This window comes from Leucoraja erinacea, chromosome 2 (assembly GCF_028641065.1).
Source record: "Leucoraja erinacea ecotype New England chromosome 2, Leri_hhj_1, whole genome shotgun sequence".
In the NCBI taxonomy this organism is placed as follows: domain Eukaryota; kingdom Metazoa; phylum Chordata; class Chondrichthyes; order Rajiformes; family Rajidae; genus Leucoraja; species Leucoraja erinaceus.
This window is the reverse complement of record NC_073378.1, coordinates 65,468,627-65,495,282: the sequence shown is the minus strand read 5'-3', so window position 1 is coordinate 65,495,282 and position 26,656 is coordinate 65,468,627. Positions and strand designations below refer to the sequence as shown.

At 42.0% G+C, this 26,656-nt stretch overlaps 1 protein-coding gene across 5 annotated transcripts in view; it reads left to right on the top strand.

Annotated features, from left to right (window-relative positions):
• LOC129710935 (cadherin-18-like) overlaps positions 1–26,656 on the top strand; it is a 757,826-nt gene that overhangs the window by 652,265 nt on the left and 78,905 nt on the right. Inside the window, exon 1 of one of the 5 annotated variants that reach the window (XM_055658275.1) lies at positions 13,062–13,196. The exons of the other annotated variants lie outside the window; for them this stretch is intronic. Within the exon in view, the coding sequence (XP_055514250.1) occupies positions 13,136–13,196 (61 nt within the window). The 5' untranslated portion in view covers positions 13,062–13,135. Of the gene's footprint in view, positions 1–13,061; positions 13,197–26,656 lie in introns of those variants that run through there. 5 annotated transcript variants of the gene reach the window in all.

Sequence of the window (26,656 nt, the reverse complement as noted above, 5' to 3'; positions counted from 1 at the left end):
GCATTTCTGCTTTCTGGTTAAAGGTACAGTGCTTTAATAAAGATACAGTGAGCTAAGGGTACAGTGGGCTAAAGATACAGTGAGCTAAAGGTACAGTGCTTTTTGTTTATATAATAAAGGTGCAGTTTAAAGATCAAGAGGGAGCATCTGTTGTGTCAGATACCTGCTGATTTCTCCCAGCAGTTTCTATTGTATTATACTTGTATCGGATCCAGGGTAAGGCGGGAGAATGATAGCCAGAGCAGTGTACTGTTGGGATGTCAGATGTGGGAGGTCATGGTGTCGGATGGCCCTCCAGAAGTCCACATCTGCACCAGGTGCAGCGAGATGGGGCTCCTAAGGGACCGTATTAGGATCCTGGAGCAGCAGCTCGATGACCTCTGTCTGGTCAGGGAGAGTGAGGAGGTCATAGAGGGGAGTTATAGGGAGGTGGTCACTCCAAAACCACGGGAGAGAGACATGTGGGTCACGCTAAGGAAGGGCAAGGGGCAGAGGCAGGGACGAGTGAGTACTCCAATGTCGGTTCACCTTGCAAATAAGTACTCCTGTTTGAGTACGGATGGGGGTGACAGCCTGCCCGGGGGTAGCGAAAGTGGACGGGCCTCCAGCACAGAGACTGGTCCTGTTACTCCTGAAGGTAGGGACAAAAAGAAGAGGGCAATAGTAATTGGGGACTCTATTGTTAGGTGGTCGGATAGGCGATTCTGTGGACGCAGTCAGGAGACCAGGATGGTGGTCTGCCTCCCTGGTGCCAAGGTCTCGGATGTGTCCCAACGCGTCCAAGATATCCTGAAATCAGAGGGAGAGGAGCCTGAGGTCGTGGTACATATAGGTACCAATGACATAGGTAAAAAAAGGGAAGAGGTCCTGAAGGGAGGATTTAGGGAGTTGGGAGGAGAGTTAAGGAAAAGGACGAAAAAGGTAACAATCTCAGGATTACTGCCTGTGCCACGCGACAGAGAGAGTAGGAATGGAGCGAGGTGGAGGATAAATGCGTGGCTGAAAGACTGGTGCAGAGGGCAGTGATTCAAGTTTCTGGATCATTGGGACTTCTTTTGGGGAAGGTGGGACCTGTACAGAAAGGATGGGTTGCACTTGAAACCGATGGGGACCAATATCCTGGCGGGGAAATTTGCAAAGGCTACTGGGGAGACTTTAAACTAGAATGGTTGTGGCGAGGGACTCAAATAGAGAAAGCTAGTAGACAGAATGGGAGGCAGGAAGCAGAAAAGGGAAGCACTCGGGCACAAGAGGAGAAAGAAAAAAAAGGAAATAAACAGAGAATAAGAGGCGGGGGGTTTCTTAAATGTGCATATTTTAATGCTAGGAGCATTGTAAGAAAGGTGGATGAGCTTAGAGTCTGGATAGACACCTGGAAGTATGATGTTGTGGCGATCAGTGAAACATGGTTGCAGGAGGGCTGTGATTGGAAACTAAATATTCCAGGATTTCGTTGCTTCAGGTGTGATAGAATTGGAGGGGCAAGAGGTGTAGGTGTTGCATTGCTAATCGGGGAAGATATTACAGCAGTGTTTTGGCAGGATAGATTGGAGGGCTCATCTAGGGAGGCTATTTGGGTGGAACTGAGAAGTGGGAAAGGGGTAGCAACACTTATAGGGGTGTATTATAGACCGCCAAATGGGGAACGAGAATTGGAAGAGCAAATATGTAAGTAGATAGTAGATATTAGTAGTAAGCACAAAGTAGTGATTGTGGGAGATTTCAACTTTCCACACATAGACTGGGAAACACATCCGGTAAATGGGCTGGATGGTTTGGAGTTTGTAAAATGTGTGCAGGATAGTTTTTTGCAGCAATACATAGAGGTACCTACTAGAGGAGGGGCAGTGTTGGACCTCCTGTTAGGAAATGAGACGGGACAGGTGGCGGAGGTATGCGTTGGGGAGCACTTCGGGTCCAGTGATCACAATACCATTAGTTTCAATATATTTATGGAGAGGGTCAGAACTGGACCTAGGGTTGAGATTTTTGATTGGAGAAAGGCTAACTTTGATGAGATGCAAAATGATTTAAAAGGAGTGAACTGGGACATTTTGTTTTATGGGAAGGATGTAGAAGAGAAATGGAGGACATTTAAAGGGGACATCTTAAAGTACAGAATCTTTATGTTCCTGTTCGGTTGAAAGGATACAGTAAAAAGTGGAAAGAGCCCTGGTTTTCAAGGGAAATTGGACATCTTGTTCGGAAAAAGAGGGAGATCTACAATAATTATAGGCAGCATGAAGTAAATGAGGTGTTTGAGGAGTATAAGGAATGTAAAAAGAATCTTAAGCAAGAAATTAGAAAAGCTAAAAGAAGACATGAGGTTGCTTTGGCAAGTAAGGTGAAAGTAAATCTAAAGGGTTTCTACAGCTATATTAATAGCAAAAGGATAACGAGGGATAAAATTGGTCCATTAGAGAGACAGAGTGGACAGCTATCTGCAGAGCCAAAAGAGATGGGGGAGATATTGAACAATTTCTTTTCATCGGTATTCACCAAGGAGAAGGATATTGAATTATGTGAGGTAACGGAAACTAGTAGAGTAGCTATGGATACTATGAGTTTCAAAGTAAAAGAAGTACTGACACTTTTGAAAAATATAAAAGTGGATAAGTCTCCAGGTCCTGACAGGATATTCCCTAGGACATTGAGGGAAGTTAGTGTAGAAATAGCCAGGGCTATTGCAGAAATATTTCAAATGTCATTAGAAACGGGAATAGTCCCCGAGGATTGGTGTACTGCGCATGTTGTTCCATTGTTTAAAAAGGGTTCTAAGAGTAAACCTAGCAATTATAGGCCTGTTAGTTTGACTTCAGTGGTGGGCAAATTAATGGAAAAGATACTTAGAGATAATATATATAAGCATCTGGATAAACAGGGTCTGATTAGGAACAGTCAGCATGGATTTGTGCCTGGAAGGTCATGTTTGACTAACCTTTGAATTTTTTGAAGAGGTTACTAGGGAAATTGACGAGGGTAAAGCAGTGGATGTTGTCTATATGGACTTTAGTAAGGCCTTTGACAAGTTTCCTCATGGAAGGTCGGTTAAGAAGGTTCAACTGTTGGGTATAAATGCAGGAATAGCAAGATGAATTCAACAGTGGCTGAATGGGTGAAGCCAGAGGGTAATGGTGGATGGTTGTGTGTCGGGTTGGAGGCACGTGACTAGTGGGGTGCCTCAGGGATCGGTGTTGGGTCCTTTGTTGTTTGTCATGTACATCAATGATCTGGATGAAGGTGTGGTAAATTGGATTAGTAAGTATGCAGATGATACCAAGTTAGGGGGTGTTGTGGATAATGAAGAGGATTTCCAAAGTCTACAGAGTGATTTAGGCCATTTGGAAGAATGGGCTGAACGATGGCAGATGGAGTTTAATGCTGATAAATGTGAGGTGCTACACCTTGGCAGGACAAACCAAAATAGGACGTACATGGTAAATGGTAGGGAATTGAAGAATACAGTTGAACAGAGGGATCTGGGAATAACCGTGCATAGTTCCTTGAAGGTGGAATCTCATATAGATAGGGTGGTAAAGAAAGCTTTTGGTATGCTAGCCTTTATAAATCAGAGCATTGAGTATAGAAGCTGGGATGTAATGTTAAAATTGTACAAGGCATTGGTGAGACCAAATCTGGAGTATGGTGTACAATTTTGGTCGCCCAATTATAGGAAGGATGTCAACAAAATAGAGAGAGTACAGAGGAGATTTACTAGAATGTTGCCTGGGTTTCAACAACTAAGTTACAGGGAAAGGTTGAATAACTTAGGTCTATATTCTCTGGAGCGCAGAAGGTTAAGGGGGGACTTGATAGAGGTCTTTAAAATGATAAGAGGGATAGACAGAGTTGATGTGGACCAGCTTTTCCCTTTGAGAATAGGGAAGATTCAAACAAGAGGACATGACTTCAGAATTAAGGGACAGAAGTTTAGGGGTAACATGAGGGGGAACTTATTTACTCAGAGAGTGGTAGCGATGTGGAATGAGCTTCCAGTGGAAGTGGTGGAGGCAGGTTTATTGGTATCATTTAAAAATAAATTGGATAGGCATATGGATGAGAAGGGAATGGAGGGTTATGGTATGAGTGCAGGCAAGTGGGACTAAGGGTAAAAAGCTGTTCGGCACGGACTTGTAGGCCGAGATGGCCTGTTTCCGTGCTGTAATTGTTATATGGTTATATGGTTAAAACAGACCATCCCCAATGGTTTGTTATAACGTGGGTTTACTGTACTATTTTAGTACTTCTCCTTTCAGTGTTCGCTAATTCACTCCAAATTGTGCTTCTGGCACAAATTTCCTCCTTTGTCCTTGAACCTACCTTCTCCCTGGTTGCCCTCTTGTTTTTATTGTAGGTATAAAAAGCATTGGGGTTTAAAAAACAATGAACATGCAGATGCCAGGTGCGTAGAGATGGGGCTGCTAAGGGACTGTATTAGAAACCTGGAGCAGCAGCTTGATGACCTCCGTCTGGTCAGGGAGAGCGAGGAAGTCATTGAGAGGAGTTTCAGAGAGGTGGTCACTCCAAGACCACAGGAGGCAGGCAAGTGGGTCATGGTTAGGAGGGGCAAGGGGTAGAGCCAGGGACTAGAGAGTACCCCGGTGGCTGTACACCTTAACAATAAGTACTCCTGTTTGAGTACTGTTGGGGGGGACAGCCTACCTGAGGGTAGCAACAGCGGCCGGGCCTCCGGTGCAGAGACCAGCCCTGTTGCTCAGGAGGGTAAGGAAAAGAAGAAGATGGCAATAGTAATAGGGGACTATATAGTTAGGGGGTCAGATAGGCGATTATGTGGATGCAGTCTGGAGACCCGGATGGTAGTTTTCCTCCCTGGTGCCAGGGTCTGGGATATGTCTGAACGTGTCCAAGATATCCTGAAATGGGAGGGAGAGGAGCCTGAGGTCATGGTACATATATATAGGTATCAATGACATAGGTTAAAAAGGAGAAGAGGTCCTGAAATGAGAATTTAGGGAGTTAGGAGGAGAATTAAGGAGAAGGACCATAAAGGTAACAATCTCTGGATTACTGCCTGTGCCACACGACAGTAAGAGTAGGAATACAGCGAGGTGGAGGATAAATGCGTGGCTGAAGGACTGGTGCAGGGGGCAGGGATTCAAGTTTCTGGATCATTGGATCCTCTTTTGTGGAAGGTGGGACCTGTGCAAAAAGGATGGGTTGCACTTGAACCCAAGGGGGACCAATATCTAGGCAGGGAATTTGCAAAGGCTACTGCGGAGACTTTAAACTAGAATGGTTGGGGGGAGGGACTCAAATAGAGAAAGCTAGTAGACTGTGTGTGAGGCAGGAGGCAGAGTAGGGAAGCACTCAGACCCAACATATAGGGGGGAAAGAAGAAAAAAATAATAAACAGAGAATAAGAGGTGGTGGGGTTCTTAAATGTGTGAGCAGAGAGACAGAGAGGGTGTAAAATGAGGGTAGAAGCAATAGGTCGCAAGGTGAAAAGTAAAAGTGACAGGCAGACAAATCCAGGGCAAAAATCAAAAAGGGCAACTTTTCAACATATTTGTATAAGGGGTAAGAGTTCTAAAGGGTTGATGGTGTATAAGCAATGGAAGGCATTTAAAGGCTGCATGGATGAACTACAACAATTGTTCATCCCAGTTTGGCAAAATAATAAATCAGGAAAGGTAGTGGATCTGTGGATAACATGGGGAATCAAGGATAGTATCAAAACAAAAGATGAAGCATACAAATTAGCCAGAAAAAGCAGAGTACCAGAGGGCTGGGAGAAATTCAGTCCAGCAGAGGAGGACAAAGGGCTTAATTAGGAAAGGGAAAATAGATTATGAAAGAAAACTGGCAGGGAACATAAAAAACTGACTGCAAAAGTTTTTATAAATATATGAAGAGAAAGAGATTAGTTGAAACAAATGTAGGTCCCTTGCAGTCAGAAACAGGTGAATTGATCATGGGGAACAAGGACATGGCAGACCAATTGAATAACTACTTTGGTTCCATCTTTACTAAGGAAGACATAAATAATCTGCCGGAAATAGCAGGGGACCGCGGGTCAAATGAGATGGAGGAACTGAGTGAAATCCAGGTTAGCCAGGAAGTGCGTTTAGGTAAATTGGATGGATTAAAGGCCGATAAATCCCCAGGGCCGGCCAGGCTGCATCCCAGAGTACTTAAGGAAGTAGCCCCAGAAATAGTGTATGCATTAGTGATAATTTTTCAATATTCTTTAGATTCTGGAGTAGTTCCTGAGGATTGGAGGGTAGCTAATGTAATCCCACTTTTTAAAAAGGGAGGGAGAGAGAAAATGGGGAATTACAGACCAGTTAGTCTAACGTCGGTAGTGGGGAAACTGCTAGTCAGTTATTAAAGATGGGATAGCAGCACATTTCGAAAGTGGTGAAATCATTGGACAAAGTCAGCATGGATTTACAAAAGGCAAATCATGTCTGACGAATCTTATAGAATTTTTCGAGGATGTAACTAGTGGACAAGGGAGAACCAGTGGATGTGTTATATCTGGACTTTCAGAAGGCTTTCGACAAGGTCCCACATAAGATATTAGTATACAAACTTAAAGCACACGGTATTGGGGGTTCAGTATTGATGTGGATAGAGAACTGAATGGCAAACAGGAAGCAAAGTGTAGGAGTAAACTGGTCCTTTTCAGAATGGCAGGCGAGTGACTAGTGGGGTACCGCAAGGCTCAGTGCTGGGACCCCAGCTATTTACAATATATATTAATGATTTGTATGAGGGAATTGAATGCAACATCTCCAAGATGACACGAAGCTGGGGGGCAGTGTTAGCTGTGAGGGGGATGCTAGGAGGCTGCAAGGTGACTTGGATAGGCTGGGTGAGTGGGCAAATGCATGACAGATGCAGTATAATGTGGATAAATGTGAGGTTATCCACTTTGGTGGCAAAAACAGGAAAGTAGACTATTATCTAAATGGTGGCCGATTAGGAAAAGGGGAGATGCAACGAGACCGGGGTGTCATGGTACACCAGTCATTGAAAGTAGGCATGCAGGTGCAGCAGGCAGTGAAGAAAGCAAATGATATGTTAGCATTCATAGCAAAAGGATTTGAGTATAGGAGCAGGGAGGTTCTATTGCAGTTGTACAGGGTATTGGTGAGACCACACCTGGAGTATTGTGTACAGTTTGAGTCTCCAAATCTGAGGAAAGACATTCTTGCCATAGAGGGAGTACAGAGAAGGTTCACCAGACTGATTCCTGGGATGTCAGGACTTTCATATGTAGAAAGACTGGATAGACTCGGCTTGTACTTGCTAGAATTTAGAAGATTGAGGGGGGATCTTATAGAAACTGACAAAATTCTTAAGGGGTTGGACAGGCTAGATGCAGGAAGATTGTTCCCAATGTTGGGGAAGTCCAGGACAAGGGGTCACAGTTTAAGGATAAAGGGGAAATCCTTTAGGACCGAGATGAGAAAAACATTTTTCACACAGAGAGTGGTGAATCTCTGGAACTCTCTGCCACAGAAGGTAGTTGAGGCCAGTTCATTGGCTATATTTAAGAGGGAGTTAGATGTGGTCCTTGTGGCTAAAGGGACCAGGGGGTATGGAGAGAAGGCAGGTAGAGGATACTGAGTTGGATGATCAGCAACGATCATATTGAATGTCGGTGCAGATTCGAAGGGCCGAATGGCCTACTCCTGCACCTATTTTCTATGTTTCTATGCATTATTCAAATCAACACGGTCAACATGTGGTGTCAAACTGTTGAATAATATCCAATATTTAAACGTAGCCTATTACTTTTCTCCATAGATGCTGCATCAACCCCAGAGTTTCTCCAACTTTTGGTCTACCTGGGGGAGGGGGAATGTGGGGGAGAGGGTGGGGGGGGGTGGGGGATGTGGTGGAGGAGGGGCGGTTTTGGGAAGGGGATGTGGGGAAGGGGGGGGTAGGGAAGGGTGGTGGGGGGGGGGGGGTGTGGGGGGCTCACACTCTGCTCACCCCACACTTTCAATTTTCGGCCTCATGCAGCAGATCCCAGTCCCACTCTGGCTTCACTCAGAGGCTTCCAATTCAACTCAGCAGCTTCCGGCTGGTCGCCGCAGAAACAACCCGCAGGCTGCTGACTCTCCATGAGAAGCTGACTCTCTGCAAGCTGCTCAACACACTGTGCCCCTTCAGCTTTTTATTCTCCTTGATGCGTTATTGACAGCGGGTTATCGAAGGGGCGTTTTTTTACGATTTTTAAACCTTCATAACCTTTGTACTATTTCACCGATCGGAACAAAACTTACTTGACTTGCAGCAGAGGAAAATGGTGAGTAAGCTGGCGAACATTCGTAGTGCTATGGGGGATCGTTTTTTGCGCAAATTTAAATACAACGCAGACCGAAAGAGGTCAAGATTAGATTTTAGTAATAATATAGATTTGTTTTAATCTAATGTTACTCTATTATTAATTCTTTCTTTAACATTAATATGATCAAAGGATATTGAGCCAATAAATTCAAATCATTGAATGTAGGTTAGCCTTTTTGTTTCAGCATAAGCATGAATTATTGGGTATTGTGCATAAGTATAAATAAACCAAAGTATATTTGAAATATTGAAACCAGGGAGCGGATGGTGTAATTGTGGCTGATGAAAGAAAGGTTTGCAATTAAATGACACGTGTTACAATCTCTTAATATATCAAGCAGTTTGCCACTCAATAACATTGTTTTTCGAAGTATTGTCGATTTCATAATATAGGCAAAGAAGGAACCAGTTCTCGGGAAGAGTCGAGGGTCAAGAGTGTTTTTTTGTTATATGTCCTGAAATGATGGAATGAAATTTCATTGGACCAATGAAATTTTTACTTGCAGCAGCACAACAGATATGTAAATATAATACTCTGCAAAACCCATAATAACTAACAAAAGGAAGATTGATAAATATATACTAGACCAAGTGCAGACCCATTGGGTCTGCTCCCCCAACGCACCCGTTCCCTGCCCGTAGCCCCCACGGGAGGCGTGGTCCTCCAACTCAAGCCATTCCCGAATGTAAGATTCCAGCACTCCCCTGCTTCCCTCAGAAGTTGGCTTTAAAAATAAATTCCAATTGCACTTCTCCTGCGTGTTGCAATAGCAATTTACCCTCCCCCTCCTGTAAGGTGAAAAGTTCAGAGTGTTTAATCGTGAATAACTTGTTTAATATAGGATGAATCTTCAGTGAAGCTGATCACTGCTAGCCGAGCCATTGTGATGTCATCAGTTGAAACTGATAATTTTAAATTCAATGTCTTTGATTTTTTTTTTAATATAATCAGTAATAAGTTGAGAAATAAAGCATAAAATGTTCAGTGAAGATGCTCTCTGCCCAGAGGATAAAAATGTGAATCAGAATATGTAAAAATGTTATCATTACCATGTAGTGTTTTTGCAAAGATGTAAAGACACACAACAAATAAGCTATGAGCTCTGAACTGCAAAAAGACTATTATTATTTATTATTTGCACTATATTTGATATTTATTGAACTTTTTCTTTTTTTCTCGTTATATACAATGTTTACATATTCTGTTGTGCTGCAGCAAGTGAGAATTTCATTGTCCCGTTTGGGACATATGACAATAAAACACTCTTGACTCTCTTGATTCTTGATATATTCACACATAAAAGATCAGACTTTTAATAAGGATATATATATATAGAATTTTTTTTTTAAAGCCAACTTCTGAGGGAGGCAGGGGAGTGCTGGAATATATATATATATATATATATATATATATATATATATATTTAATTAAAAAAAATTAATATAAAAAAAAAATATATCATATATCTAATAAAACAAACAAATAAACAGACAATAGTAGTGCAATTGTAGCGCAAAGCCAACAATAATGCCACCAAGCCTATGTAGTTTTGATGCTATTTGGCAGTTACAGTGTTTCCCGATGGTTGCAGGGAAAAAGCTGCTCCTGTACCAGTTGAGTGGCACTTTTTGGCCTGTGTCAAACTACTATTTGTGGAACCTTACTCCGTGCATATTTTTTGTGAAATGTCATAGTACATTAGTGGCTGCAATTCAAACGTGCTTCATTACCTGTAAAGTATGTTGAAATTCCTGAGTATATGAATGGCATTATACTGATCCTAGTGTGTTTTGATTCCATTGCATTCATTTATATTTGTTAAGAAGCTTAAAATCAGGAAAGCTCATCAATAAGGAAAGCTCATAATAAAGTTCAGGAAAAACAATTATTTTTGATCAAAGAAGTCAAAGAAAACATATCACAGCTATCCCCTTCTTAAAAGAACAAAAAGCATCCTCCTAGGAAATGATTGAAAAATTCAAGAAACACCATTATCATCACTTCATTTGTTAATTTACAACAAGCATCAAATGCAATCTTTCCTTTTAATTGTCAGGATAAACTATAATGCCATATCGTGGTAGCCATCCAATTGATTACTCGTAAGGAACAATCAATGGTTCAGATTTGTTTGCTTCAGTTGTGCAGTGTCTTGGTGAGACCACACCTGGAGTATTGCGTGCAGTTTTGGTCTCCTAATCTGAGGAAAGACATTCTTGCCACAGAGACGGAAGGTTCACCAGACTGATTCCCGGGATGGCAGGACTTTCATATGAAGAAAGACTGGATAGACTCGGTTTGTACTCGCTAGAATTTAGAAGATTGAGGGGGCATCTTATAGAAACTTACAAAATTCTTAAGGGGTTGGACAGGCTAGATGCAGGAAGATTGTTCCCGATGTTGGGGAAGTCCAGAACAAGGGGTCATAGTTTAAGGATAAGGGGGAAATCTTTTAGGACCGAGATGAGGAAAACTTTTTTTACACAGAGAGTGGTGAATCTCTGGAATTCTCTGCCGCAGAAGGTAGTTGAGGCCAGTTCATTAGCTATATTTAAGAGGGAGTTAGATGTGGCCCTTGTGGCTAAAGGGATCAGGGGGTATGGAGAGAAGGCAGGAACAGGATACTGAGTTGGATGATCAGCCATGGTCATATTGAATGGTGGTGCAGACTCGAAGGGCCAAATGGCCTACTCCTGCACCTATTTTCTATGTTTCTACATTTCTATGTTTATTTCATATACACCAGACTGCAATGAAATTCCTTGTTGAAATGAAATTATTCGTGGAAACAGTATACATGGCAATGATAAATACAATCATGAATATAACAGTGAGTGCAAAATAATAGAATGGTGCAAATATTGCAGTCCAATCTAAAGGAGTGTAACAGAAGCCCAAAGTGCATTGACAGGATAACTGGATAAGGAAGAGTTAAGAGTAAAATAATGTAGAAGCACCTCTGGGAAATGGGCTTGAAAGCTTGAAATAAGCTCAGGAGTCTGGCAGCAGTGGGGATGAAGCTGTTCTTGGCTGGACCTCCAAGCTTTCAAGTTCCTTCATCTTCTCCCTGAAGCGAGAAAAGGGAATTGCCAGGTGCCTGTTGTAATGCACTGTGGAGATAGACTCGATGAAAGGAAGTGATGAGGCTATGATGGACTGTGCTGTGTTCACCACTCTCTGCTGGTTCAGGCAGACAAGAGCAGAGCAGATGCCATTCCAGACTGAGATACATCCCATCAGCATATTTTCCATAACATATCTGTAGAAATTCAAGAGTACCCTTATTGACATCAAATATTCTTTGACGCCTAACAAAGTAAATACACTGATGTACTTTCATGACAATCATATTGATAGGAAGGGACTAGGTTAGGTTGCTGGAGGATGGTGTCCTCTACAGACCTATTTTTCTGTATGCAAATTATATGAGGTTTAGTTTCTCTGGGTGATTTGTGCTGATGTGGGCCATGCGCAGCCTTTCAAAATAATTCATTATTGATAGACATTTCCCTAACCCAATAATATGGTGATTAATACAATGTATTCAAACGGTGCTTCTGAAAGGAAGCAAATTTAGCAACATTTGCCCAGATATTCAAGAAACCCAGATATGGCTCAATACTTAATCCAATGAACATCTATCGAAATAATGCTTTGCAACAATATATACAATGTGTATGTCTGGTTTGCATTCATCCAATCCATTCCATGTAATTTGCACCTAATTGTCAGGACCTGCAGATGTTTCATTCTCTTCCTGTAGCTCTTATCTAGGCTCTAGACAAACTGGCAACATTCTGCAGCTTGTCCTATTTCTGCAGAAGGCACATTTAAATTGATCAAATGGCCTAGCAGCCCAGAAGCCTTTACTCAATTTTAGCCTCTACAATTTGGCTGGAATTAACAACTGCTGAGTAGTTGTCATTAAGACAGGCCAATTTACTTATTTTGTGGACTGGAATGATGAAGATTTCCTTGAAACAAATGTTGACAATAGACTGTTGAAATGGAGTTTGAAGATGGCGGAAAAGACTGTGACCAGTTGATTGTCAGCAAACTTTCAACTCATCTGATAGAGATACATGGTTGTCAGAGATTGTTTTGAGTTTTTGAGTTTAGTTTATTGTCACATGTACCAAGGTGCAGTGTCAAGCTTTTGTTGCATACTAACCAGTCAGCGGAAAGACGATACATGATTAGAATCAAGCCATCCACAGTGTACAGCAATGGCGGAAAACCCGGGGGGGGCCCAGAGGGGACACGTACCCCCCATGTTTTGAGAGGTGGGGGACATCCCCCCCAAAGTTTTTGTTATCCCGATTTTAAAATCGCCGTTTTTAGCGCTGGATTCAGCCTCCAAAGCCTCGCGCATGTGTGTGAGAATGCGCATGCGTGCGTGGCCGCCAAAAAATTGTGTCCCCCGTCCCCTCCATGTTTTGATAGTAAGTTCCGTTCTTGGTGTACAGATACTGTACATGATAAAGGGAATAACATGAATAACGTTTAGTGCAAGATAAATCTAGTAAAGTCCGATCAAAGATAGTCCGAGGGTCACCAATGAGGTAGACAGTAGCTCAGGACTGCTTTCTAGTTATGGATCAGATGGTTTGTTGCCTGATAATAGTGGGGAAGAAACTGTCCCGGAATCTAAAGGTGTGCTTTTTTACACTTCTTTTCCTTTTGCCCAATAGGAGAGGGGAGCAGAGGGAGTGGCCGGGGTGTGGCTCTCCTTGATTATGCTGGTGGCCTTGCTGAGGCAGGGCGCGGTGTAAATTGAGTCAATGATGGTATTCACGGTTTGCCTGAGGATTCTGTATGGCCTACACAATGAATGGAGAAACCCTCGGGTTGTTTAGAAGGGTTAAGTGCATCAGAGGTGAGCCATTGCTTCTCAGTAAATAAAAGAACAAAGCAGTCCCTGATCTCCCTTTGAAACAGCAACCTTGATTTAGATTCTGCAAGTTTTTTCTGGAATGTTATATAAACGTACGCTGGGGAGGGAATGGAGGGAGGCTGAAATTCTTTGTTTCAGTCACGTAGGAGACTAACCCTCCCCCACTGCCATGTTTCCATGGTTTGTTAGCAAAGACCAGTAGTTCCGAGAGTGGCTTTGATTTAGTAATTATTGACAAGAGACTCAGCACTGGATATAATTACTTTCTCAGTGCTGGATTTGAGAGATCATAGAAGGCTGTTTTAAGAGGAGCTTCACATAGAAAAGGTTGCCACTCTCTGGTGTCTTTTTTGTTGGAACATTAGTGAAGAAAACAAGCAATTAGCGCAACCCACAACAAGCAAAAAAAATCTTGGCAACTGCTTTTGTTTTGTTGCTGGTTAAGGGTGTAACATTGGCAAAGATATCTGTAGAATTTCATGCTCTTTCTGAAAGATATTGAGATTCTTCTTAAATGTGAATTGACAAGCTGTAGAGGGCTTCCTATTAACCATGTTTTCTGAGGATCTATCCCTCATACAGTTTGGTATTGGTTTATTATCATCATGAGGATGGAGATACAGTGAGAACCTGTGATTTGCGTGCTATTCTGTTAAATCAAGTTGAATTATACATAAGTACGGTCAAGCCACACACAGAATGCAGAATATAGTTTTGCATATTGTAGCATTATAGTTAGAAAAAGATCTGCAATGAGGTAGGTTGAAAGATTAGGGCCGCACCGTAGGACAAAAAGCTGTTCCTGATTTTGGTGATACATGGTTTCACATGGATAGGAAAGGTTTGGAGGGAAATGGGTCAAACGCAGACAGGTGGGATGTGTACTTGGGGCATCTTGGCAAGAAAGGGCAAGTTGGGCAGCAGGGTCCGTTTCCAGATTGTGTGACTATGATCTATTTTCTACCTGATGAGAGAGGGGAGAAGATAGATTGACCATGGAGAAGGTTAAATGATTGAGTTGACTGCAATCAAGAGGCAGTGTGAAGGATACATGGACTCACTGATAGAGAAGCTGGTTTATGCAATGTATTAGGCTACATTCACGCGTCTCTCCAATTTCTTGCTGTCACGGGCCAAGCTCTTTCCAAATCAAGCTGTGATGCAACTCGATATTATGTTTCCACAGTGCATCTGTAGACATTGGTAAGAGTTGTTGGAAACATGCCAAACTTCCTTCATCTCCTGAGGATGTTTAGGTAGTGGTGTGCTTTTACGGTCACAGATTCAATGTATGGTTGGTCCGGAACAAATTGTTAGTGACATTTACTTCTCAGAACTTGAAGCTCTCAAACACTTTCACTTTGGCACCATCAACATTGATTAGGTTATGTAATCCATGGCGCTTCTTGAAATTGATAACTGGCTCCTTCATCTTGCTGACATGACAGCTGTCCATGAAAATCTAGCAGATTTAGGGTATCCAGCCCTTCAAATCTTTGCCATTCGTCAAGCCCGATCAGTGCCATCTCCCCATGTTCCTTAATATTTGCCCCTTATTCCTTACTAGAGTCACAGTGATACAATGTGGAACCAGGCCCTTCAGCCCAACTTGCCCACACCAGCCAACATGTCCCAAAAACATAGTTCCACCTAGTCACATTTGGTTCTTATTCCTCCTAACCTGTCCTATCCATGTACCTGTCTGAACATTCTTAAATGTTGGGATAGTGCCAGCCTCAACTACCTCCTCTGGCAGCTTGTTCCATACACATATTGTGTGAAAATGTTACCCTTTAAATTCTTATTAAATACTCTGTGCAAGATACATTAACCTCATTAACGTCTGGAAATATATTGATCTCTACTTTAAATGAGTAGAATTACAGAGCCTCCACTGGTTACCTGGGTAGAGAATCCCAACAGTTTTTAATATTTGACGTTATTGCTCCTAACATCATTAACAATCCAATATTACCATTAATCAGCTTATTTTACTCTCCTTCGGGGACAGAAATGAGAAAATATGCTGTGTTTATTACTCTGTTTTCATGCTTCGATTTGTGTGTGCAAAAACAAAATCTCACCAAACCTTGCTGTCTCATGAAATAGAATGAACACGTGCAAATCATGTTATGAAGGGAAAATAAACAAATTTTTACATGGAACTGTAGCAAACTAAATTTTCTGAGGTATTACAGTATTACCCATTCCAGAACATTTATTTTAGAAATTACCACTGCTGCATTAAATTAAAATTTCTTAATATTGTTGCAAAGATTATATTTTTATATTTTTAGCAATTCTATTTTTAGCAATTCACGGCTTGTCATACCAAAGCCACAGGCTTGTTGGCTTGAATACATCCGCAGTATGTTAGCAGGAGCCTTCTCATCAGCCACTGTTCACATGCTTGCCTCAGCTTTTTGAATTCATACCCAGATTCTCTTTAAACTGTCATCAAGTTTTAGTAGCCTCATGACCACTGGTACTAGAGAGCACCACCATTTGCAGTTGAGGTCAGGGTATGGATGGATTTCCTCTTAATGAATGAATTATACTTTATTGTCACATGTACCTTAAGGTACCTGGGTATAGCAAAATGCTTTATTTTGCATACAACCTAGGCAGTACACAAGTGTCATCACGTTTTGGTGCCGACAACGTTACAAAAGTACCAGCAAGTACAAAAAGTACAAAAGTAAGGAACCAGCATCGGCATTTCCTACCATTTTGTCAAGCTAAATATTTTCAGAGAGGTATTTTAAATGAGATTTTTTAATGTGATAAAAGCTTTTTCTGCAGTTCAGTTCTTTTGGAACATATATGTCAAGGATTCTAAGCCTTACTTATTTTTAAATCTCTGGTTAATTGACCTCACTGATGATGCTAAACTGCCATGAAGTTGCAACCAATTAGAGTCAAGTTCACATTTTCAACCATGATGCAATATATTGTTTGGTGATGGACGTAGAATCAATACTTGACTTCAAAGGAAATTGGATAAACACTTGAAGGAGAAAATAATATTGTGGTGACATGGGGAAAGGACAGTGGAATAGGATTCAATTGTTTGATGCAGCATGCATTGCCTTTCATGGCTTACTGGATTCTCGAAACATAGAAACATAGAAACATAGAAATTAGGTGCAGGAGTAGGCCATTCGGCCCTTCGAGCCTGCACCGCCATTCAATATGATCATGGCTGATCATCCAACTCAGTATCCCGTACCTGCCTTCTCTCCATACCCCCTGATCCCCTTAGCCACAAGGGCCACATCTAACTCCCTCTTAAATATAGCCAATGAACTGGCCTCAACTACCCTCTGTGGCAGAGAGTTCCAGAGATTCACCACTCTCTGTGTGAAAAAAGTTCTTCTCATCTCGGTTTTAAAGGATTTCCCCCTTATCCTTAAGCTGTGACCCCTTGTCCTGGACTTCCCCAACATCGGGAACAATCTTCCTGCATCTAGCCTGTCCAACCCCTTAAGAATTTTGTAAGTTTCTATAAGATTCCCTCTCAATCTTCTAAATTCTAGAGAGTATAAACCAAGTCTATCCAGTCTTTCTTCATAAGACAGTCCTGACATCCCAGGAATCAGTCTGGTGAACCGTCTCTGCGCTCCCTCTATGGCAATAATGTCCTTCCTCAGATTTGGAGACCAAAACTGTACGCAATACTCCAGGTGTGGTCTCACCAAGACCCTGTACAACTGCAGTAGAACCTCTCTGCTCCTATACTCAAATCCTTTTGCAATGAAAGCTAACATACCATTCGCTTTCTTTACTGCCTGCTGCACCTGCATGCCTACCTTCAATGACTGGTGTACCATGACACCCAGGTCTCGCTGCATCTCCCCCTTTCCCAATCGGCCACCATTTTTAGATAATAGTCTGCTTTCCTGTTTTTTGCCACCAAAATGGATAACCTCACATTTATCCACATTATACTGCATCTGCCAAACATTTGCCCACTCACCCAGCCTATCCAAGTCACCCTGCAGTCTCCTAGCATCCTCCTCACAGCTAACACTGCCCCCCAGCTTAGTGTCATCCGCAAACTTGGAGATATTGCCTTCAATTCCCTCAGTGCTGTACAGCTAACCAGTGTTCTATCTTCAGTGTTATGTTTAGTTTACGTTTAGTGTCCATTTACTGTGGGAAACTTACTAAACTTATGTTTCGTGTCCATTTACTGTGGGAACAATGGCAACAAATTTGTTGTCAGCAAGCTTGCTGAAATGGAATCTAAATTTATGACCTGTTGATTCATAAACAGTGTGAGTGTGGCTGGCACTGATATAGCTGGAGGAACCAGTGTGAACTGAATGCTCCCCTATGTAATACTGAGATTCAGTGCCTGAGATCAATACAGATTTTATGTGGATAACATGAGCAATGCCTTGCCAGTTGTACAGGTCAATTACAAATGGACGAATTGGTTGTTCAAAAGATTTGGGTTCAGTTCCTCACTTTATGTTAACCACTATAAGAATATATGTAAGAAAATGTAATTACGACTTTTAAAAGACGTCTGGACAGATACATGGTTATGAAGGATATAGGTGAAAATGGGCCAAATGCATGCAACTGGCATTCGCCTGGAGTGCCCATCTGGTTGGCATGGATATGGTGTGATGCAGGGCATGTTCCCATTCTGTATAGATCTATGAATCTATGACTTGGAATGTCATTGTAGCTTGTATACAATATATTGTAACAAGAAAAGATGTCCTATTTGGCAAATCCTAGTTTCTAGTTTTACACTAAAGTGGGTGGTATTGCAGATAACAAAGATGGTTGTCAAAAATTGAAGCAGGATCTTGATCGTTTGGGCAGGTGGACTAAGGAATGATTAATGGACTTTAATATGGTATATGAACACACTGATCTGTTTTGTAGTCAATGCCTACTATGTTCTATTGTGCTGAAGCAAAGCAATAATTTCATTGTCCTATCAGGGACACATGACAATAAACTCTCTTGAATCTTGAATCTTGAGTACAAATAAGTGCAAGGTGTTGCATTTTGGGAAGTCTAACCTAATCCTCATACATAAAGATTAAACCCTAAATGACTAAGGTGTTATTTTTATTTTAATTCCTGATGTTCGATGCCCCCCCTCCCCCACCCCCTCCCCCTCCCAATCTTCCCCCACTCCCCCGGCTGGAATCAAAGCTGTCGCATCTTCCCATGGCCCGATGTTCCTCTCCACGCCCGGCCCTCTTCAGCCCTTGTCTTCCCCCCTCCTCCCCCCCACTGGGGATCAAGGGCTGAAGAAGGCCAGGTATGGAGAGGGACATCAGATCATGGGAAGATGCGATGGCTGCAATGGCTTTGGGTCCAGCTAGAGAGGGAGCTGGAGCTGCTGGAGGTGGAGATCAGAGGTAGGTAACCCTAGCCCCAACCCCCAGCCCCAGCCCCTTCCCCCACCAGGGTACAAGGGCTGAAGAGGGCTGGTCGTGGAGGGGGACATGGGATCACGGGAAGATGCGACGTCTGCGATGGCTTTGTGTCCGGCTGGAGCTGGAGCTGGAGCTGCTGGTGCTGGAGATCAGGGGGAAGTAACCCTAGCCCCAGTCCTAGCCCCTTGAATTTTGTAAGGACTGGAAGCTATGGCTAATTTGTGATAAGCTTTTCCAAGAGTGTTCACTAAAATACTTGACTTACTTCAAATCTTTCCAGTTGGGAAGAGATGAAATCGCAATGTACATGGATGGATCTTTGCACAGTGGGTAGTAACACTCGGTTTTGGAGAAAAGCCCATTCCGCTACGAATGCTATCAATATTTCTGACGATTCACTTTAATGCGGAAAGGATGATTCTGGAGATAATGAAAAAGACATGGTCCATTTTGTTATCTCTCATGTCTCTTGTCAATTTCAGAATTACTGTAACACGAACAGGTTCACTGTTTCCTAAACAACCACCAGATCAACACCCGTTCAAATTTTACCAGTGCCAAAACCAAAATGGTATAGAGAATAAAGAGTCAAAAGTGTTTTATTGTTACACAGAACATTGAAAAACAAAGCCATAATGTGAATTTGGAGAAAATCTTTAATTCAGACAGAGGCCTAGTTACCTCAAAACTGAGACAACTGTAGTCCTCTGTTTACTCTACAGCTGAATAATAGATATCACCAGGCATTGCAGAGCTGCCAACTCTCACGCATTGAGCGTGAGACTCACACATTTCGCCCAATTCCCACGCTCTCACAGGTGATCACAGAATTTCAAATATATTATCAACTGCTTGTGTGCGTGTCTTTTGACAAGACAGCAGCATTCTTATTCTGTTATTCTCACTTGACCGAACCATCATCACACACCACCAAACCATGTCCCCATACAAATTTACATTGATTTACATTAAATTTACATTATAAAATTATTTATCCCTTATAGACTTGTTGCTTTGAATGATTCAAACATCCTTGAATGGAACTGCCCAAACTTGCACAGCAATTTAATCTGTATTGTTTTCTGTTCCCATTTTGTTTCACTTTAATCTACCTGTTAAGAAACAGAAACCTATTTATAAGGGGTGGCAGTATCCCAAGAAAACCTGCAGACAGCAGATAACCACATTTTGCATTTAACTTGGCTCTGATATTAAATGTATACACCATCCACGGACAATCCCAGGGTCTGTCCTTTTGTCACCATGAAAGCAAAAACATTTAAAAAGAAGCATATTAATTGCTCAGAGGCTCGAACTGGTACTGAGAGGAAATTTCTGAAGGAAACGATTGATGATGTTCAAAATGTAATTTCCTCTGCATGACTTAGATTGCTCTGGATGATTGGTACATAGCTGGCTCTTTGACGAATAATAGATATAACCAGACATTGCAGAGCTGCCAACTCTCGCGCATTGAGCATGAGACTCACACATTTCACCCAATTCCCACGCTCTCACACTGATCATAGAATTTCAAATGTATTATCAACTGCTTGTGTGCGTGTCTGTTGACAAGACAGCAGCATTCTTATTCTCTGTTATTCTCACTTGACCGAACCATCACACACCTCCAAACCATGTACCCATGCAAATTTACATTGAAAGACAAGGACCAGGCAGTGAATGAGTGTCACCCAGTGCCGGCAGCAGTCGGAATTTAAGGATTTGCGAGAAGCAGCTGACATGAGCGAGGCCGGCGAGCGGCAGGAGGGAGGTAGATGGGCCGTGGAACCAGGGGGTTTCAGCCCCCCCCCCCCTCATTTTTAGCTACACTTGTTTCAATATCTCCGGCTTTAGACGAGGCGCTGCTGTGCTCTGAGCAACCTGGTCGTGGGTGTTGGAGAGCCGGGGTGGAGGGAGGGATGGAAGCAGTAGCAGCAGCGGGTGCAGATGCAGACGGGGAGCTGGGGCTGGCGAGTGTTTGCCGGGCTAGCAAGTCGCTTGCTGCAGCTCCGGCCATGGAGCAGTCTCAGTGCAAGAGTCCCGGGCCGTCGGAGGTGTCGGAAGCGTTGCGCTGCGGCCGTGAGAATCTCTGTGCCGAATTCACCTTGGTGACTGGTATGGACCAGGCTGCAGCTCGGTGCATCCTGGAGGAGAACCAGTGGCTGCTAGAAGTAGGTATCAAGCACTGGGTAGAAGCGGTGGAAGATGGTGGCCATCAAATGGGGGTGGTTGGAGAAAACATCCTGCTTGCCTGCTAGATTTTTACTTACTGTAACTGCTGCAAAAATGTTCCTGATGTTGGGGGAGTTCAGAACCAGGGGCTATAGTTTGAGAATAAGGGGTAGGCCATTTAGGACTGAGATGAGGGTAAACTTTCTTCATGCAGAGAGTTGTGAACCTGTGGAATTCTCTGCCACAGAAGGCAGTGGAGGCCAAATTACTGGATGTTTTCAAGACAGAATTAAGCCCCTGTCCAACTTTCACAACCTAATTGGCGACCTCTGCCGAGATTGCCCTTGACTCATACTCGCAGCATGGTCGCCACGAGGTCGTAGGAGGTCATAGGAAGTCTTAGGTCACTCTTCCTCATGCTCGTGAGTGGTCTCCGCGTACTCATGGCCTCAAGTAGGTTGCGCGTTAAGTAGGTCGCGTCCAGCCTGATAAAAAATGTCCACGAGTAAAAAAAAGGTTGTCAAGTATACTTTATACCTGTGGGTAGGCCATAGGTAGATTGTAGTAGGTCGTGATTGTAATTGTAGGTAGTCGTAGGTCGGTAACTGGCCCAAGAAAAAAAATGCAAACATGACATCCTTTTTATCATGTGATCATTTCCAGTCGTAGTTGGTCTTAGGTGTGGAATCTTGTGGACGAGAGGGGTCGTAGGAGGTCATAGACGTAGTCGTAGGAGGTCGTATGAGGTATTTTACTTTGGCGAGTCAACACGACCTTGACATTTTTTTCAACTCGGCTAGGGTCTTCAAAACTCGTGGATTAGGTCGTCCAAGTGGGACAGGCCCTTTACATTTTGCTCTTGGGGCTAGCGAAATCAAGGGTAAAAACAGGAAAGAGGGACTGATTTTAGATGCACAGCCATGATCATATTGAATGGCAGTGCTAGCTCGAAGGGCCAAATGGCCTATTCTGCACTTATTTTCCATGTTTCTATGCTTGAATATATGGCAATAAAACTCGACCACTTGATTTTGAAGCATTCATGCATGGTGGAGGTATAATATAGTCATAGAATTATACATAGAGTGTGAAAAAAAGGCCATTCAGCCCAACTTGCCCACAGCCGCCAACATGTCCCAGCTACACTACCTGCTTTTGGTCCATATGCCTCCAAATCTGTTCTATCCATGTATCAGTCTAACTGTTTCTTAAATGTTGGGATAGTCCCTGCCTCAACTACCTCCACTGGCAACTTGTTCCATACACCCACCACCCTTTGTGTGGAAAATGTTACCCCTTAAAAAGTTACTTCTTAAAAATACTTTAAACAAAAAGCATAGGAATCATACTTTTACAATGAACTAAAACATGATTTTAATACATGGTACCCCAAGGACAGTGAACAGTAATCGCTCAGCCCCCCCATGACCCCTGGTTGAGACGGAGAGCACTGCCATGATATCCGTGATGTCTGGATCCCAATGCTCAGCGCTTCGTGTTTCGGAGTTGGCTAATGATACTGATTTGTAATTAGCCTGATTTGTAATTAGTTGACAAAACCTTAATTTATTAATCTGGAATATGCAGGGGGATGGGATGAAGTGTAATATTAAAATGACATGCAACTTGTCAGGCTGTCTATCACAACATACAGCCCAGATAACCCATTATTTCCCTCAGTTAAATATAGGGAAGGTAGCACTATTGTCATTTGCCACTCAACTATTATGTTTGTTCACCTCACTGACTATTTCTTAACCCCCCCTCCCCCAAATTCCTTTGACAGATTGAATAGAAATGTTCCCAATCTCATTTGTTTAGTAATTGAACAGATGCAATGATTCAGATGCAATGTTTAAGAGCTCTCATAGAAGTGACATATTTTAAAGGAGTGACAGAGATACTGTCACAGAGATACCCCCCCCCCCCCAATGTTGGCATTGTAAATATAGCTCCGAGTAAATGCAGTAAACTCAGTGGGAAACAACAGAGAGCGATTTGGACTGTGCCATATAAATAAACAGGTGCATGTATGCAGAGTACATTTATTCATTTAATAATACCCCTTGTTTTTTTTTTTATCACTTGATACCTTAGAATTGCTTTCTGAAATATTACCATACAAATGGTTGGTGCTTTGACAAGAAACTCAATTTTCTAACATGTTAGCAAAAGGATTAAACCTTATTTATCAGGTGAATGATTGTGTTAAATTGTTTGAGCGTTAAGCATTTATCGCACAATGCAGCTTTGGTCAATAATAGTACAATACTTTCAAACTCATATTTGGTTTTGTTACTATCTAATTTAGTACATGCTAGATAAAAATAAAAGAAATGTGCATAGAAATTTGCACATTCTCACAAGGGCTACATGTCCAATTTGGTAAATGTTGTGTTTTGTATCACATTTGAGAAATTGGGATCCATTGTCACCAATGACAGCCAACTTCAGGAACAGATACAATGTGCAAGCATTACTATTTTGTGTTTTTACTATTACCTACTGATGATGAATTCTGCTTCATTTTTACATCTGCCACTTTGTGCCTAGAAGAAATGTGAGATGAGCTTTGGTATTTGTGTCTAATTTCAATTGATTAGATGTGATTTTGCTGTTGATTATGCTAAACACAAACCACTTGTTATCTGTACATGGACAAAAGAGCCTAATTGCCACTAAAAGGCAGACTTACGGTTATTAAAAGGAATATTACATTTTCAGCTGGTCAGTAAACATAGCCAAACATAAAAAGTTCAGAACGTTCATCTTTCATAAGTGATGGGAGCAGAATTAGGCCATTCAACCCATCATGTCTATTCTGCCATTCAATCATGGCTGATCAATCTTTTCCCTCCTTACCTCATTTTCCTGCTTTCTCTCCATAACCCCTGACACCCTTACTAATCACTTATCTATCTCTGCCCATTGACTTAGCATCCACAGCTTTCTGTGGTAAAGAATTCCACAGGTTCACCACCCAGTGACTAAATAAATTTGTCATCTCCTTCCTAAAGGAACATCCTTTATTTCTGAGGCTATGCCCGCTAGTCCTAGATTCTCCCACTAATGGAAACATCCTCTCCACATGCACTCTATCCAAGCATTTCACTATTCGATAAGTTTCAATGAGGTCCCCCTTATTGCTAAGATAATTTAACAGTCTTATACCTCTGCAATCTCCACCAACTGCTGATATATGCAAAACATTGAGGAAATGTTTGGTGGTGAATCTCTGGAACTCTCTGCCACAGAGGGTAGTCGAGGCCAGTTCATTGGCTATATTTAAGAGGGAGTTAGATGTGGCCCTTGTGGCTAAGGGGATCAGAGGGTATGGAGAGAAGGCAGGTATGGGATACTGAGTTGGATGATCAGCCATGATCATATTGAATGGCGGTGCAGGCTCGAAGGGCCGAATGGCCTACTCCTGCACCTAATTTCTATGTTTCTATGTTTCTAAACGTGTTCTTGTTTAAGAAGGGACTGCATTTGCTGGAAAATCGAGGGAGACAAAAATACTAGAAAAACTCAGCCGGTGAGGCAGCATCTATGGAGCGAATCTGATTTCCATACATGAATTGTAATCTGATATCCTTACATGAATACACTAAGATTATTCATGTGCTGTACCTGTTGATCAGAGCCTGGCTCTACTATGGAATGTAATTAGGAATGTAATTTAGCCTAACCTTATTCATTGCTAATCCAATTTAAAGCATAAATATTGCATTCAAGTGTAGGTTAAAAGACTCGCTACAGTATGCACCAGATTACACAATTTTAAGCTGAAAAATGCAAAAACTCCGTACCATGGGAGGGAGGGAACCCCTCTCCCACACCCTCTCCTCCCCCGTTGGTCACTACGCTCCCTCTCACAATTCGCTTGATCTCTCACAATTCGCTCCATAGCTGCCTCACCCACTGAGTTTCTCCAGAAATGTGTCCTTGTTCAGTTGATGTAAAACTGACCACAGCATTCCATTTCTGAGGCTTACCTCCGTTGACCTCAACGGAACCAAATTTTAGAAATGGAGTAAAACACACGTAGACACATAAATCTGTTTAGCACAAGTGACCAAAGATACATTTTACCTCAATATCAATCATTAAAGGCAATGCAATTAGTTGATGTTCCTCATGACAAAGTCGAATCGGTAGTAAAGAAAGCAAATGCAATGCCAGTATTTATTACAAGAGGGCTAGAGTACAAAAACAGAGATGTAATGTGAGGCTCTATAAGGTGCTGGTCAGGCCACATTTGGAATATTGCGAGCAATATCTGAGGAAGGTTGTGCTGGCTCTGGAGAGGGTCAAGAGGAGGTTTACAAGAACGATCCCAGTAATGAATGGGTTAACATTTGATGAGCATCCCTGTTCTTGATTAGTACAGGTGTCAGAGATTAAGGTGAGAAGGCAGGAGAATGGGGTTAGAAGGGAGAGATAGATCAGCCATGATTGAATGGCGGAGTAGACTTGATGGGACGAATGGGACAATTCTGCTCTTTCACTTATGACCTTATGACATCATCAAGCTTATGCAAAATGAAAACCAAGTGTTATGATCAGAATATGAAAACAGGAAAGTACACAGCAAGAGTATAATTTGGATGTGTCTCATATACGTACATGATGATCTATGGAATTAATTTGAGATAAATGTCAAGTTTTACTCTTAACTGTTCAGGGCCTGAGTACTGGTGTTTGGATTTTTCAGCTTGATTCTGCCTTTTATTTTCTTCTCATAATGTTGCTCATGATTAATTTTCTTTCATTTACAATATTGAATAATATGTTATTTTTTACATTGTTTAGTCATTGTTTATTTGTTTTACTTTTTTGATATGCATACACTTGCCTATTTTTATATCTGTGCACATTGAACCATCTCTGTACCATGTAATCAGTTTTTTGTAAAATTAATGCTATTTTCTTATACTCAGAATCACCATCACAACATCACATATTTTTGTTAAGTAGCAATCCCGAGTGCTTGACAAAAATTTCAGTGCATTAGAAATAAAATTCAAATATATATTAGTCCAATGACAGTAAACATACTGTCATTGACACTGAGCCATCTTCTATTGCATTTTGGAATTGCCCATGTTTACACAAAATGTGTGAACATTAATTGGATATGCAATTTCACATTTGAGAATTTGTAAATAGCTCATTCTAAGCTCCCCGCAGTCTAGTTTCAGTCAATAACATACTGAATCAAGCACCTGAGCAACTATACTTTGGATAACACAACACAAATTCCCTATAAAATACCTAACCACCATGGGTTCGATCCTTGTATCTGCTTGGCCAAGCCCTTCTAGCCTCGTGCAAGCAGAGTCACTACAAAAGGTCATGCAGCCCTTCGAGCCTGCACCGCCATTCGGTATGATCATGGCTGATCATCCAACTCAGTATCCCATCCCTGCCTTCTCTCAATACCCCCTGATCCCTTTAGCCACAAGGGCCACATCTAACTCCCTCTTAAATATAGCCAATGAACTCGCTTCAAGTTATTTAGTTTCCCCGAAAATTTCCTTAACCTTTCTGCCTTCTGAGGAATTTTATCGCAGATTATTTTCATTGGGCTTCCGGATATGTTTGTTAGGTCCTTCTCTAGACTATTTCCCATGTTCTTACCCAATAGTCACAATGCAGATAAGTTTCAAACCACTTACACCTCCCTTACATAGATCTAACTCCCTCTTAAATATAGCCAATGAACTGGCCTCAACTACCTTCTGTGGCAGAGAATCGCTCAGTTCGATCACTCTACTCAATCGCTCTGTTCAATGATTCTACTCAATCACCCCTTCAATTGCGCATTCAACTTTCTTATCAATTCAAACTTATTCACAATCGCCC